The sequence below is a fragment of the Serinus canaria genome, chromosome 1 (assembly GCF_022539315.1).
Source record: "Serinus canaria isolate serCan28SL12 chromosome 1, serCan2020, whole genome shotgun sequence".
Classification (NCBI taxonomy): domain Eukaryota; kingdom Metazoa; phylum Chordata; class Aves; order Passeriformes; family Fringillidae; genus Serinus; species Serinus canaria.
In genome coordinates, this window is record NC_066313.1 from 45,329,353 (window position 1) to 45,344,110 (window position 14,758).

Sequence of the window (14,758 nt, forward strand, 5' to 3'; positions counted from 1 at the left end):
TGCTTTATTATTTTAAAAGATTGTAGTTAATGCTGGGTGATTAAAAATGAGAAGGAATATTTCTACATTGCTTCAGTACTGATTATTGATTTGCAAGGTGACTGATGATTTATGAAACCATGCAAAAATATGTATATATTTAGTGAATATTATTCATTTGTTTAGCTCATGCCAAATTAAACATAGCATTTGGAAGTAATGGAGGGTATTGATTTTTTTTTTTTTTTCCACCTGGTGGAAAGAAAGCTGGTGGTATAGAAAAAATTTCTTATTCCAAACAGGAAGAAAGAACTGATTGTATGAACCAAAACAAATTACAGTGAGGATATCACTTGTTGCATTTTCCCCTCAGTGTTGGTCATACTTTGTTTTTATGCAGGCTGCCTTGCTTCTTCAGTTAATACTTTGTCTTCTAGTGGTCAGATGATTGCAGGAGTCAGAGTAACAGGGGCCTTATTTTTGCTTTTTGTTTCTCTTTCTCCTCACTGCTTGTGTTCCCTGCTCCACTATTAATTGTCTGGTTGGGTTTTTTTTTTCCTGAACTTGCCTCTTCCTTTCACATGACTTTTGTGGTCTATATGTTTGTGGTGGTTCTAGAATTTTGTTATTAAACATGCTCTTATTTTTGCTTTTGTGTTTTTTTGTGTGTATGTGCTTAATTGCTTCTGTACTGCTGTGTGAGATTCACGGAAATGTTGCCTTTGCATATTATCTCCTTAGTTTTGCTTCTTCAGGCAATACTGTCCCCTTCTGCTTTTGAACTAGAATTTTACCCTTTTATACTTTTCTTAGTTCGTTTGGGTTTTACATTGCTTCTGTATAGCTTATATAAGTAGATCATACTCTCATTTTGGTTTTCTGCTTGGATTAATTAATCCTTTCTAATGGTCTGTGTTTGACCTTTGGAGTTCTTTGGTTTTTATCAAGAAATGCTTTTCATTCAACTGCAGCAATGTTTTTGCATTTTGATTGACACTTGCCATATCTGAAATAGTTTCCTATGTCTATGGGATAGGAAAGAGGAAAATGTTTTGTTTAACTAAGTAATAATTAAATATTTATATCTTATTTATTTATTCAACACTTTTAAACTCAGTGTTCTGCAGTAGTAGATCAGACTTAGTAAAGATTTTAATTGAACCAAATTAATTGCCTACAGAGCCTTTTCAGGAGTTGGAGCTGAAGACATTTGAGGCTAGGTGGTAGTGAGTTTTTTGTTTTATTTTAAAACACATTTTGGCCTTGGTCTACATTAAGGTGAATTATTCTTCATTTTGAGTGTCCAAACTTTACTTTTTCTTAAATTTTTGTTTAATAACAGTATATCTTTGCTGAAGTACCTCTGGGCAGTTTCCTGTAACTAAAAGTGCTGTCAGAACAGCCAATCCCTTAGAAGGAGACAGGGTTTGCTGGAGTCCTGTGTATTCCTGTCCTGAGATCACAGCTGTGTCTGAATAAATTAAATTAAGAGTCCTGAAGGGTTCAAGCACAAGGCCTGATGTGTTTTTTCTTCAGCATTGTTTAGTGGCCACTGTAGCTGGCATATTTTTTTCAAGTTCTTGAGTTAATCAGCACACAGCTGGAACCTCTTAGGTGTTGGTATGATTTATTGTGAAGAGATGATGAAGGAATAGGAGCCAGGGAGTAAAAAGACATAAGTAACTACAAGATTCAAGCAGTAGAATTTAAAAAAAACAAATATCAAGACTGTGGAGATAGTGGGAAATGTTTTGTTTTACTCAGAGAGAAGGGGAAAAAATAACTAATACTGCTTTGCAGATAAAGATTGGGAAGACATAAAAAAGATGCCAGAACATTCAACCTTAATGAAAGATTTCCGGAGGAACACGTAAGTCTGGGTTGAACTTTCTTAATATAGCATATTTTATATCTCTTTCCTACACTACATTTCTTGAAGTTTGAGTTGTTTTATATAGTTGTTTATGTAGATGCCAACAAGGACTGTGAAATTGTTATGACTTTAGATTGTGAAAAATGAAAAATAAAGTTGTTTCATAGTGATGAACTTAGCCTGTTGAGGTGGTGTGGATCAGAAGAGTAGCTAGAGGCTGTAAAGGGTAAGGTGGCAGCTGTGAAACAGGTGATGCTAGTAAGACCCCATGCAGCTCTGAAGTTTGCAAAGCACAGTGTGTCAAAGCACAGCTATTCCCAAATCTGTGGTACTGGCAGTGATTTTCTGTAATAGCTGCTTAAAAGGGGTCTGGTAACCTTACACCATTTCCAGCAAACAGTGGGTATAATTGTCAAGTTTGGTGTCTAGGGTAGCTTACAGTGACTAAAGAAAATGCCCTTCAGCTTTGCTGTTGCATTGCCACAGGCTAATACCCGCACTTAAAATGCCACCCCATTGCCTGATTTCTCTGCTGAGGCATTTGGGGCTGTATAGTTACATGTATTTCTTGCATCTGCCATGTTATTGCAACCATTTAGGAACCTTTTTTTTGAGCTTCTCTTAAAAAAAAGTAAATAATGTGAATGTTCTTGTAGCAGTCTGTAGGTTGCAGGAGAGCATTCAGATGAGCTTACCTTCACTGTCATGAGAAATACACAGAATCAAACAGTATGGTAGTAAAATTGCTACCAGGCAGTTTAAATCCAGTTGATAGTTTGCTGTCTGCACACTCTGGGTTAAAAGTGTGCTTTTTGTGTGGGTATGATATGCTTTTACAAGGATGTGAGGGAAACATGCCTTTCTGCAGTTGTCATTTTTAAGCAATCTCTGGTGTTGATAGTTGTGGTTTTTCCCTGCTTATTGGATTTGCAGGGAGACTAAACTGTTCTTACTAATATGTTTTGTGGCTACCAAGAAAACTTTGCTGTATCAATGATCTGCATACTAGAAATATCACTTCCATTTCCTCTTCTAGGTATACCAACTGCAGCCTTATCAAATATATGGAAAAACACAAAGTTAAACCCGATAGTAAGGCATTCCACTTGGTAAGTTCCTGCAGACATAAAAAATCCCTTGTATATGTTACAGTTGTTTCAAATAAGAGTTGAGCTAGTGTTATGTCCACCGTAACTAACTTTATTTATGAAGTTAGGAATAAATGATACTCTGCTATCTGAAAATTGCAAAATCACATTTTCTTCTCAATTGATGAAATATCTTCTCACATTGGTAAAATGATTCTGAGCGTCGTTCACTTGATTAGGTTAAGTATCAAGTAATTTTGAAGTTTTTGTTCTTAAGTCATGTTATGGTTGTGTTAGCCTGTAGTTAATTTGCAGTGTTGCTGCAATCCTTAGTCATTTTGCTGCTTTTCATGCTTTCAATAGCTTACTTTTACTTTGAAAAATTCCTATATGTCTGATTTTTTTTTTTTTTGATCATCCATATGATTACTTTGGTCCATATAAACTGTAGTGATTGTCCCATTAATTTATGATGTATGAAGTTTACTGCATTTTTATTGTCATTGAGTCAGGTGATCTTTACATCAAGCAGTTTTTAAAATAGAAAATATTTGTAACAATATGTAGAACATTCACTTCTGTGTGACATCTGTGCAAGGGGGCAGAACCAAAGTTTTGATCCTCTGGGTGGATAATGGTTGCATCATCATTTTGATTTTTTTGTATGGCTGATCATGATCAAGACTTGTCATCATGTAATGGACAGCTCTAGAATCAGTCACCACAAATGATTCTAGTATTTTGCAGTGCCTTTTATTCATGTTTTTCAGTGTGTTGGCAGTTCTTTGTCATGTTTTGCCTTTTCCTTTTCTGGCTCTTGGCAGTGTTTTTTGAGAGAGTAAGAGTTAGCTTGTTCAACATGCTATTCTATGAAAACTTCATAGACTCAGAGAGCTGTGAGTTCTTGTGGATGATGTGAAGCACAAAACTGGATTGATGGTGGTAATTCATAGTTATCAAGTTCTTAACCATGCTGTCAAAACTGAAGGCTGAGGAGGGAAATGTGCTTTCTCAACCTCAGCTTTTGAAGTATGGAGATTTGCATTGCAGTTATGAATTTCTCCTAGTGAAAGGAGATGACCGGTTCAGAGTTAGATCATGACACTGGATCTTCTTAAAAAGGTGAATGTATGAATCCTATAAAAAGCATGAGTAGGAAATGTAAATGAATTTTATTTACGTATGTAATTTCTTGTTAAAAAATACCCACTGCAGGTTTAAATTGAAGCATTTGTTTTAAAGTCTTTGACAATATGTCATGGTGTAGTTTTGCTTTGGACACTTTGTTGTATTGTTGAAACATGAAAACTCATTATTTTTTCTGTGTGGTATCTGAAGGTTATCTCCTGTTGCTTGTCCAGCACAGCTGTATTCCACACAGCTGCTGTGGTGGATGGAGAGAAGTATATGTACACCAGACTTTTAGAACAAAAACCATGTAGTTTAAGAATGCATCACTGCAGCTCATCACTAGAGCTAAATAAAATAGTAAAGGTCTGGTGTTCTTAGTTCACAAGGCCTCATCTGGGTCCTGTGTCCAGAGGGCGGCTATAAAGGTGATCAGAGGTCTGGAGCACCTCTCCTCTCAAGACAGACTGAGATAGCAGGGCTTGTTCAGCCTGGAGAAGAGAGGGTTCCCACGAGACCTTATAATACCTTTCAGTACTTGGAAGGGGGTCTCCAAGAAAGCTGGAGAGGAACATTTTTTTTGATAGAACAAGAGATAATGGCTTTCTAATGAAAGAAGGTAGATTTAGATTGGATATTTATTTATATTTATTCAGAGAGTGATGAGGCACTGGAACGTGTTGCACAAAGTTCAGGGTGATGTCAGGATGCCCCATCACTGGAAGTGTTCAAGGTCAGGCTGGACAGGGCTCTGAATAACCTGGTCTAGTTAAAGGTGTCCCTGCCCATGGCAGGGGGCTGGACTAACTGGCCTCAAAAGGGCCCTTCCAACCCAAATTATTTTGTGAATAAAGGCACTAGTACATTGTGGAAATTTTTTGAATGGTTTTGATAGAACACTTGTGACTGGAACTGAGTGTCCTGGGCTTTGCAAGTGAAAATAGGTGACCTTTGATAGGAAATGAAATTACTGTTTTAACAGGGGAGAATAATGTGGTTATGCCATTTAGGGTTAGGCTTTTGAGTTCAGACACATTTGTATCATCTTCACTTTCAGGAACACAGTGAAGTTTCTATAAATGGTTTTGGTAATGTAAAGGTGTTTTTCTTTGTTTTGTTTTTTTTTTTTCTTTTAAGCTTCAGAAATTGCTCACTATGGATCCAATAAAGAGAATTACCTCAGAACAGGCTATGCAGGATCCTTACTTCTTGGAAGATCCTCTTCCCACGTCTGAGTAAGTGATCAGTTTATTAACCTATCAGTGCATTCAGAGATACTTTAGAACTGTGCTTTTTCTCTGCCCTAAGTATGTTTGTGAATATTGAGCAAAATACTGTCTAACAACCGAAGAAAGCTATAACCACTAAAATGCCATTTGTGGTTTTTAAAATTAAGTAGCATTTTTATTAATCTCTTGCTTTATGGAACTTTGATCCTATTAGTTGCAGCACTAATCTTGTTACTCACTGACAGGTTGATTATGCATGCTACAGATCTTGGTAGACAACTGCTAAGTGCCGGCAGGTCCACTTCTCTGCCTCAGAATGCCAGATGACAGTCTCTAATTAGTTTACGTTTTTGTCTTAGCCTTTGTTGTAAATTCACTGGGTGGGGAAAGTCAAGTCTGTGTCTCTGTGCTGTCATCCTTAACAACTTAAATCCATTTTCTGTAGACACTCCTCTTTTTTGTTTGCACAGGCGGATTTACAAAAGGGAGAAAATTTATGGACAGTGAATGATTTCATTAAAAATTAAGCCCTTCTTCCAAAAGGCTAGCCAGAGAGCATGACTGTACACCCTTTTAGGAAAGCTATTAGTGCATCCAGTCTAAGAATCTCTACCCTTATGTAGGGAAGAATTTATAAAATATGTATACTTATAAGGAATTAATTAAAAATGAAATTATTTCACTAAAGCCTGCTAGATTATTTATAGCATTTCCTGAACTGTCTCTGTGATTTAAAGTCATGCGAATGATTGGCTGTTGCAGAAACTGCTTTTAGGATAGTGTTTGGCTTTTTTCTCAAATTTCGGTTGACATTTTAATGTGAATACACAATAAGTGTTGCTAACAGGTGTACAGAGACTTTATAATAAATACTGATGAAGGGCAGGTAAATATTAGCTTGCACTAGAAGTAGCAAATCCATGCGGACTTTGAGGTGTGAGTTGATAGGTGAAATTTCTAGTTACTTTTAAACTTTTTTCCGGGTGATTTTTTTTTTATAGTCAGTGAAGTTTCCAGGACTGTTTTTAGTTAGTCCTGAGACTGAATTACACAATAGCTGTAAGTGAGATAGCTCTTTGTGCCCTTGTAGATACCTAACGTGATGGACCTTTCTAACCAACAAAAAAATTACTGGGAGCTTAAGTTGGTGTATAAGAGAGAAAAGAGCATTAAAATCAAATGTAAATATGTTTTAGCAGAGTTTAGAATATGGTGATAGGGAAAACTTCTCCCTTACCTACAGGTATTAAATGATGGCTTAGGCAGCTTGAAACTATCATGGGTAAAGTGTGAATCTTACAGGTCTAACCCTTCTGTTCTAATACAGTGATAAATAGACTTTTTTGGGGGACAGTGTTTTTGCAGGTTGTCAAATCCCTTACCCAAAACGAGAATTTTTAACAGAAGAAGAACCAGATGATAAAGGAGACAAAGTAAGTACTAGAAGAACAGTATCATCATGTTTCACTGGCTTTTACACTATTTCCTGATTTTATGTTATTTCATGTACTGCTTTTGAGTTGAAATTTTTCTTTGTGTTTAAACAATTGAGAAGAACCAGCAGCAGCAGCAGGGCAATAACCATACTAATGGAACTGGTCATCCAGGGAACCAAGACAACAGTCACACACAGGGACCCCCACTGAAAAAAGTGAGAGTTGTTCCTCCTACCACTACCTCAGGTGGACTTATTATGACCTCAGACTATCAGGTATTTTGTTTTATTCACATATTGTGTATTTGCTTTTCATGTTTAGAACAGTGTTTCTTCAAACTAAAAAAGTAATTTTGTGAGTGTCACTGTATTGACTGTTTCTTTTTGGCATATTTTGATTTTTTTTTTTCAGATTCATTTAGTTGATGATTTGTTGATATCCTGATGTTCTTTAGGTTAGCAGTAAGAGAATTAGGATCAGACATTATTAGAGTTACTTATAATTCTCTTCATATTAGGGAATGCTAATGGTTATGGACCAGGAGCCTATTATGCTGTGTTCTATATCACCTAAAAATGCCATTTCTTGCTTGAACAAACCTGCAGTGATAGGAAGTAGAGGATCTTGCAGTAAAAAAGCTGTGAAATAAGAATCTGAACAAGTGTTTTAGTTGGGTTGATGGATGTGGAAACAGTATTTTGGATGACAAAGACGTGACAGCATGATGCTGTCATAATCTCTTTTGAAGATCAAGGGAGATTCCAGGTTGAGTAAGCCAAATATTGCAGATCTGAAGACGGGTGAGGTGGTGGCAGTCAATGAGTGAGGAAGATGAGGAGGTGCATTGGGAAAAAGCACTTGAGGAAAACATGATAACTGTGTTCTGGCCTTCCTGCATCTGAGCTTGTGGTCAGACATTAAGAAATCAGAGCCTGGAGTAGAAGAATATCTTTATCCCAGCAAATGATACCTGAATTTTTGGGTTTGGATAAGGCTACTACTGGAGATGGGCAGAAGAGGGTTAACAACAGAACCTTTAGTTAATACAAGCTTAGAAGTTACAAAAGAGGAGCAGGGAGGACTTCAGATGATTCACAGGAGTAGTTAGAAAACAGCAGATTTTAGCCAGCCTAGGGAATAGGGGATTTCAAGAGGAGGCATGCTGCTGGAAGTGTTAGCCTGCAGGAACTAACCATTGCATACTGGTTCTCATGGAATGCACAGTACAGGTGGCCAGACAGTCTTGGATGCAATCAAAAGATGATGAGGGAGTTAGAAACTACTGGCAGTGTTTTCAGTTAAAGGTTGATATCTAAATGTGAGACCCTGATAATGGAAACCCACTTAGCTGGGCTTACAGTAGGTTGCAAAACCTAGGGAGAGTTAAAAAACAGAGTCAGTAAAGCTGCTGCTGTCAACTTGCCTTTCAGTTTGATACAGCTTCTCCATGAACCACCAGTGGGCTTTGAAATCTTGCATTTCAGAGTTTGTTCCTGAGAGTACCAGATAGCCTCAGAAGCTGCCTGAGGGCATTACCTTCATCTTTACCTAAATCTGTGTACTCTCAGCATTGGCCAAAACTTGAAAGTACTACAAAAATGTAAAGTAAGATCATTTTCAGGAGCTTTATTGTGATATCCTTCATATAGTCCCCAAGTGCCTTTGTTCAGTTTATCCCAGGGCATCAATAACACATCAGTTGCGAGTCATTCTCCTTGAACAATATACATTTTTAGAGCTGTTTGAGGCAGTGGTGAGCCTTAACTATAGTTCTGCAGGGTGGGGTGCCTCTAAGTATGAATGTCATCTTTCTTTTAGTAGGATTATCCATCACAGGCACTCTTACAGGAGTGTCATCCCTTTCAATCTGGCAAGCTGCAGTCAATTGCTGTTTTGGCCTTTTAATTGGCTCTTTCTTCCACTTCTTAAAAAACACACAGAGCAGAAGGCAAATGAAGCTGTAACTTTCTTAATCTTGCCCTCGGGTGGAGTCGCACATCTAAGGACGTTGATTCAGAGGTTCTGTGTACTGTGTCAGGAAGCCCCGTTTACATGCCCTATTTACATGCCCTTCACCTCATTTTGCTGCAGCATTTGTGGCATTTTGAACCAGAGCTGAGGTTTGCTGGCTGACAAGTCAGAGGAATCAAATTGCTTGGCCAGAGTTGGCATTGGTTTGTTTTCAGTTCATGCTCATCAGAATTTTTGTACTCGCAGATATCTATCCTGGGATTACAGCTGGGGGCAGCCCGTGTTTCAAATACAGTTTCAGAATACTTTTCCCTTAAAATAATGATAAGTGCTGCTTTTATGTCTCAGGAGCTCTTAATGGTAACTTGACTACTCCTGACCCATCTTTCTGCGGTCTCTCTAGGAGGGAAAATACCTGGTTTTCAAAAAAATGTATACTTTTCCCCCTAGCCTTGCAAAGAGGCAGTCAGTAGATTTGTTTGATTCAAGTGACTGGAAAACATGATAATCAAAGAGAGGAGACCTGAACTTGCCAGCACTAGAACAAAAGCAGTTAAGAGTTTCCAACTGATGGTCTCAGGTCTCCCTGAAAAAAATTCCTCACATTTTTTGCTTCTGATCCAGCAGCTTGAGGAGAGGGAAAACAAACATTACAATACAGCCCTCTGTTTTAATCAAACACCTGTTCCTTTGTTCTTCATTTGATTTGCTCAAATTCCCCATATAAAGCTTGTGAAGAAGGATTGCCATCTCCTGGAGAAGGCACACTAAGACAGTTTCTGCATTCACTCAGAACTCGAATTACTCTCTGCAGGGCACATTGACCTCATATCCTTTTTTGCCATGCATAAAAATAGTAGACACATGGCACACAGACTTGCCTCCTTGTTTAAATCTGCAGTGTGACACTCCCAAAGGCAATGTGATTAAGCAGGCTGGAGCAATTCCACTACTCTGAGCTTTTGCTTGGGATACCACTCTGGGTGCTTAATGGTATTTAGAAAGGATTGGATATTTACTTTTTTTTTCTTAAACAAAAGCCATTTGTTGCTCTGGGTGTCATGAAGGAATCTGATTTTTCATTGCCTCTGTCTTAAGATCTATTTTAGAAGTCAGGATGCAGGGAGTATTTTACAACTTAAATGAGTGGTCAGTTTTAAATGGTTAAACTTGTGATGGTTTCCTACACACAGGAGCCACACATGGGCAACACCAACGTTCAAGACTTTTGCTCTTTGAAGTACGTCCTGTATTTGTAACATGGAGAAGGGTGACCCAGAGCTGTGACCCTTCTGTTGATGGGTGACTTAGTCCTTCTCTCAAAGCTCAAGGCAAATGTCAGCAAAGTTCAATCACTGTGGTAAGGGTGTGGATCAGCAATGCTGGTTTGTTCCCACTGATGTTTAGTGCTGGTCCAGCCATTTCTCCCCGTTTTCTCTAGAGGTGTTAGCTCAGTCCTGTGAGTGTGTGTTAACAAGTAGAGCATGCTGTTTTATTTCTGCCATCATCTCAGCTTCCTGGGTATAGCTTCTGTTCTAAATGCTGTACAGGAAAAAATTGGGGTTTTTGTTTTATGTTGTGACTTAATATTTTTCTTTCTCAGGGTGTTGGTTCACCACAGTTTTTTCCAATTCAGGTCTCAGTAGCAATGCCCTAGTCCTGGAATAGTTACTTTATAGAAGTTTCCAGACCTCTTCTAGAGGCAGCTTTTCCTAAAAAACGTAATATGTCCTGTTATACTTAGAATTCAGAAGCTACACAGTTTCTAAATGCTACAAAGTTCGTGAGGAAATGTAAATCATAATGAGAATGTAAACCAGCACAGTAATGTACTGAAATTGTGTTAATTTAATGGAATGCTAAATGCTACTCAGTGGTCAGATGCTTACTGAAATTCTCACGGGCAGTCCTTCATTCCTTTGTAACACATGATCAGTAAATAATAACTTTTAGGTTAAAATTGCAGTAGGCAGTTCCTGGTTTGTGGAGAGCTTCTTGCAATGATAAATGCTCCACTCAAATAATTGTGGGAATGCTGGTTGAAAGGGGCCTCTGGAAACCATCTAGCCAAGTCTCCCACTTGGAGCGGGGCTGTTGCTAGTTCTGACTCACTCAGGTTAGCATGGCTTTGTTAGGCTGAGTGTTAAAAAACCTTCATAGAGAGAGAGCCCTCACAGACTCTATGGGCAGGTTCTTCCAGTGCTGTACTGGCTCCTTAGTGGTTCCTCTTCCAGTGTCCCACCTGAGCCTCCCAGGCCACAATCTAAGGGCATTTTTGCATGAAATATCTGGTTCCACTGAGGAACATCACTGTTATCTTTAAGGCTGCTGATAGATGGCACCTTAGCCCAGTCACAGTGCTCTCAGCCTGTACTCCTAGGTCACATGGAAGGGTAGCAAATATATCCCCTATATGTGGAAAATCTCCAGAATAAGGGAGAGTGGCTCATCAGCAGTAAGATGCCTCACCTGGACCTCCACTCCAGCCTACCTTCCTGCTAGGAGAAGGGAGCAAGTGGAGAAGACCACTGCCATGAGTGGTGGTAGCCCAGCGTGACGTGCAGGTGCACAGTAGCCATCTGGAGAGTTGGCTGGAGGTTTGACTGTGATGGGTGAAGATTCCCATTAGGGTGGATAGCAGAAGGCTGGCAGCTCTTACTTTCAAATCAGGTATTCTGATGTCTGTTACCTGCTGTAATCAGAGTAAGTGGAACAAAGCCTGGAAGTGCAGCTGCTTTGAGACTGTGTGTGCTGGCTGCCTCTTGAAGAAAGGAGTCAGTAGGTGAAATTGTCTCGCCATGTCCGTGTTACGAAGGGCTGTGTGTCTGTGCTTTCCTCCCCTGCAGCGTTCCAACCCCCATGCTGCCTACCCCAACCCCGGACCAAGCACATCGCAGCCACAGAGCAGCATGGGATACTCAGCTACCTCCCAGCAGCCGCCGCAGTACTCGCACCAGACGCACCGGTACTGAGCTGCACCCGGTGCAGGCGATGCGCTGCGTGCCAGGAGCCCGCCTTGGGCCACAGAATGTACTGTACAACCACACCTCCCACCTGTCCAACCGCCACGGGGCCGGGGGCTCCCACCTTGTACCTGGTTTTGGGGTTAGACTTGAAAAGAAAGTGCTAGCACGGTTTGTGTTGTGGATATGCTACTTCTGTAGTTTACTTGACATGGTTCAGACTGACCGATGCATTTTTTTCAGTGACAGTCTGTAGCAGGTGAAGCTGTGAAATGTGCTAGGGGCAAGCATTTTTGTTGTCGTATGTGGTGAATTCTCTTGATGTAACAACTTCATCTGACCAATAGTACACGACATCTTTGAACTGGTACTTGAAGCATACAGTATATGTTACCCATGGCAAAAAAGCAAACTAACCGTAACTCTGAGACAGTTTTGATAGACATTTATTTTTAGTGACTTTTGTGGGTTGGTTCATTTTCCAGCTAGATCGATGTTTTATGACCGACATGATTGCTACGATGAGATTTTTTTAAGAACATGGAAGCGTTTGCATTTTTTCCCAGCAATTTACAAGCGTCCCAAAGATTTATTTCCAACATAAGTTTTTGTTTTTGTTTTGAAATCTATGACTTGACTGGTATTAAAGCTGCTATTTGATAGTAAAATAAGTATGTTGTCATTGATATAAACATGTTTGGTTCAGCAAACCAACTGAAATGATTGTCATAGACAGTGTTTTATTTTTTTCCTGTTGGTGTTAATGATTTGTGAGCATGCTTTGGGATTAAAAAAGCATGAATGATATTTCCTAAAAGGTGCGGCATCCATTCAGATATTTTGTCATGATTTTTGAGAACCAGCTTGGTGTAGTGGATTTTAAATTTTGTTCGGTTATTTTATTGTTTTTAATGTTCGCACGTTGTTTAGGGGTGCCATTCCTACTGCAGAGGAACAAGATGTTAGAAGAGCCTTAGAATTTATGAGGAAAAACTTACATACAATGTACTGTATCAAACTATTTTACATGAATGACACAAGTATTCTGAGTAAAAAAAATCAAACATTGTTAAAACAAGGTGTTATGTAATAAATTTATTTTTCATAAATCTGCATATGACCTTTGCCTGTATTCCTTTTTATCACTGAAAACCCCGTGCTCCTCCATCCATACATCTATATCTGGTTGTGTCCTGAGAAGCAGCATTCAGCAGGAATTTATCTTGCAAGGCAGGCTTCCATTAACTGGTGAGAAGGATAATTTTTCCTTTAAACAGCAGAAAAAAAAAATGCATTACTCTTGTTCTGTTGCTGATCAGCTGGAGATACTCTAAAAGTGGGTTTATTACTAGCCACATTTCCTAGATCAGACAGTTCCTTTTCATCTACAAAATCTAGAAGCATTCCTGTCTGGATGTTCTTCTGACGTTTCTGTAGCTCATTCTTATTTTGGTAGGTAAAACCACACCATAATTTTGACAAAAATATATGCAATACACCCAGGATATTTTTCTGCAGGTGCTTCATGTAGTGTGAAGATCAACTGGTGTGATTCATCCAAATGCACTGAGATGCCCATGGCGGGGCAGAACAAAAACCAAATTGGTAGCCTGCCTGAAAGGCAAACCATGTTTGAAGTGAAGATAAACCGCTTGACTGGATGGACTACTGGCTCAAATATTCTGGAGGCTTAAAACTAAAGAAGAAAATCTGAGTGCAGAATTTATACTGCTTTTATGATACTGTATGATGCCCTGTTAATTTTGACATAAAAGGTGTCAAAATCTGTCTTTCCTTAGTTTCTGGAACAAATTAATGTATAGGTGGGAGTGCCTTAAACTTTTTGGTTTGCTTTTCAAGTGAAAACATTTTCAGTTTTTATTCTTAATTTATATATAGGCTTTAAGCTTGCCCATTCAATATTGTCCAGACTGTTCCCAAGTACTCAGATGGTGCCAAGAGTATCTTTTTTTTTTTGCTAAAGTGCTGTTGGCCCAGATTTTTTTCCTATTGATGTATATTCATATTAATGCATAATAGATCATATCATTCATTTAATAGCAGACTTTATTTGATACCACTATATTGTGATGTCTACGTTTGAAAAGTAGCAGGCTTGCTTCAATTTCATTTTTGCAAAAGGAAATGCATCCAGTTGACAAAAGGTGCTCTTGCTATTAGTTTATGCTTTAATTTAATTTTCTTATTAAGAATGTATTTGAGATAAAGATGCAGCTTATCAAATAATTATAAAACTACATTATATTCTGCATGTAGTTTTGAATAGCCTGCTACTCTCAATTTCATTCACTTGTGTTCTCATTTTCAGTAGATATATTGTAGATTGCATGAACAAACAGATCTTATGGGGAAGTCATGTCCTAATATTTCACTTGTACTGATGTCTCAGTCATCTGGTCATTTGTTGGGAGGTCCTTGAGATTTTTTTCTCTAGGGCTTTGCAAAGAAAAAGTTTTTCAGTGCTTGGTATAACCTTTGGTACTTCGAAGACAGGGTATGATTCTGTGTTGCAGATAAGGTCAATCCCATCATATTCATGGTAATTTGAAGGGATCTGCTGCATGAAATAAGATTTTTAATACTGGCTTTAGAAATACAGAGGACAAGGATCTAAATTACTTTCCTGAACTGTATAAAAACATTAATCCTGTTGTTATGCTCTTGATGGGGCTTTTACGTGAGGGTTACAGAGAGGGGAGGAGAAGAAAACACTTTTGAGAAGGGTTTAATAGAAGAGTTACAGATTCCCGTGAGGATATGGCAGTAGCAGCCAGCCTGCCAGCCTTGCCTCTTTCCTCACATAGCTCAGCTTTTGTTACTGGATTCAAGAACTTCAAAGCTTTTCCTTACTCACCAACAATTATCTGGACCCATCTGAGTGCATTTAAAATAGCTGGAGTCTGGGAGCCTGTCTTTGTTGCTGTGATTAAAGGACAAATTGTTTTGCTAGAGTAGGCTTATGTTGAAAATGGGCTACAAGCTTAACTTGATTGTGAGGATAAATGTGCTATTGCACCTTAACCTTGGCACTCCCAGCAAGCCTGGCCTGTGGCAGCTCTGCATTTATCAT

General features: G+C 38.7%; 1 protein-coding gene across 8 annotated transcripts in view; it reads left to right on the plus strand.

Annotated features, from left to right (window-relative positions):
- The window catches only part of CDK8 (cyclin dependent kinase 8), a 68,958-nt gene extending 56,176 nt beyond the window's left edge, over positions 1 to 12,782 (plus strand). For 6 of the 8 annotated variants that reach the window (XM_009102839.4, XM_030234501.2, XM_018908519.3 and 3 more), the window contains 6 exons: positions 1,780 to 1,849; positions 2,889 to 2,961; positions 5,206 to 5,303; positions 6,652 to 6,730; positions 6,850 to 7,008; positions 11,551 to 12,782. In XM_009102839.4, coding sequence (XP_009101087.1) covers positions 1,780 to 1,849; positions 2,889 to 2,961; positions 5,206 to 5,303; positions 6,652 to 6,730; positions 6,850 to 7,008; positions 11,551 to 11,676 — 605 coding nt within the window. In that variant the 3' untranslated portion in view covers positions 11,677 to 12,782. The remainder of the gene's footprint in view (positions 1 to 1,779; positions 1,850 to 2,888; positions 2,962 to 5,205; positions 5,304 to 6,651; positions 6,731 to 6,849; positions 7,009 to 11,550) is intronic. The other 2 variants (XM_018908518.3, XM_050973696.1) reach the window with 2 other exon arrangements.
- Positions 12,783 to 14,758: the final 1,976 nt, after the last annotated feature.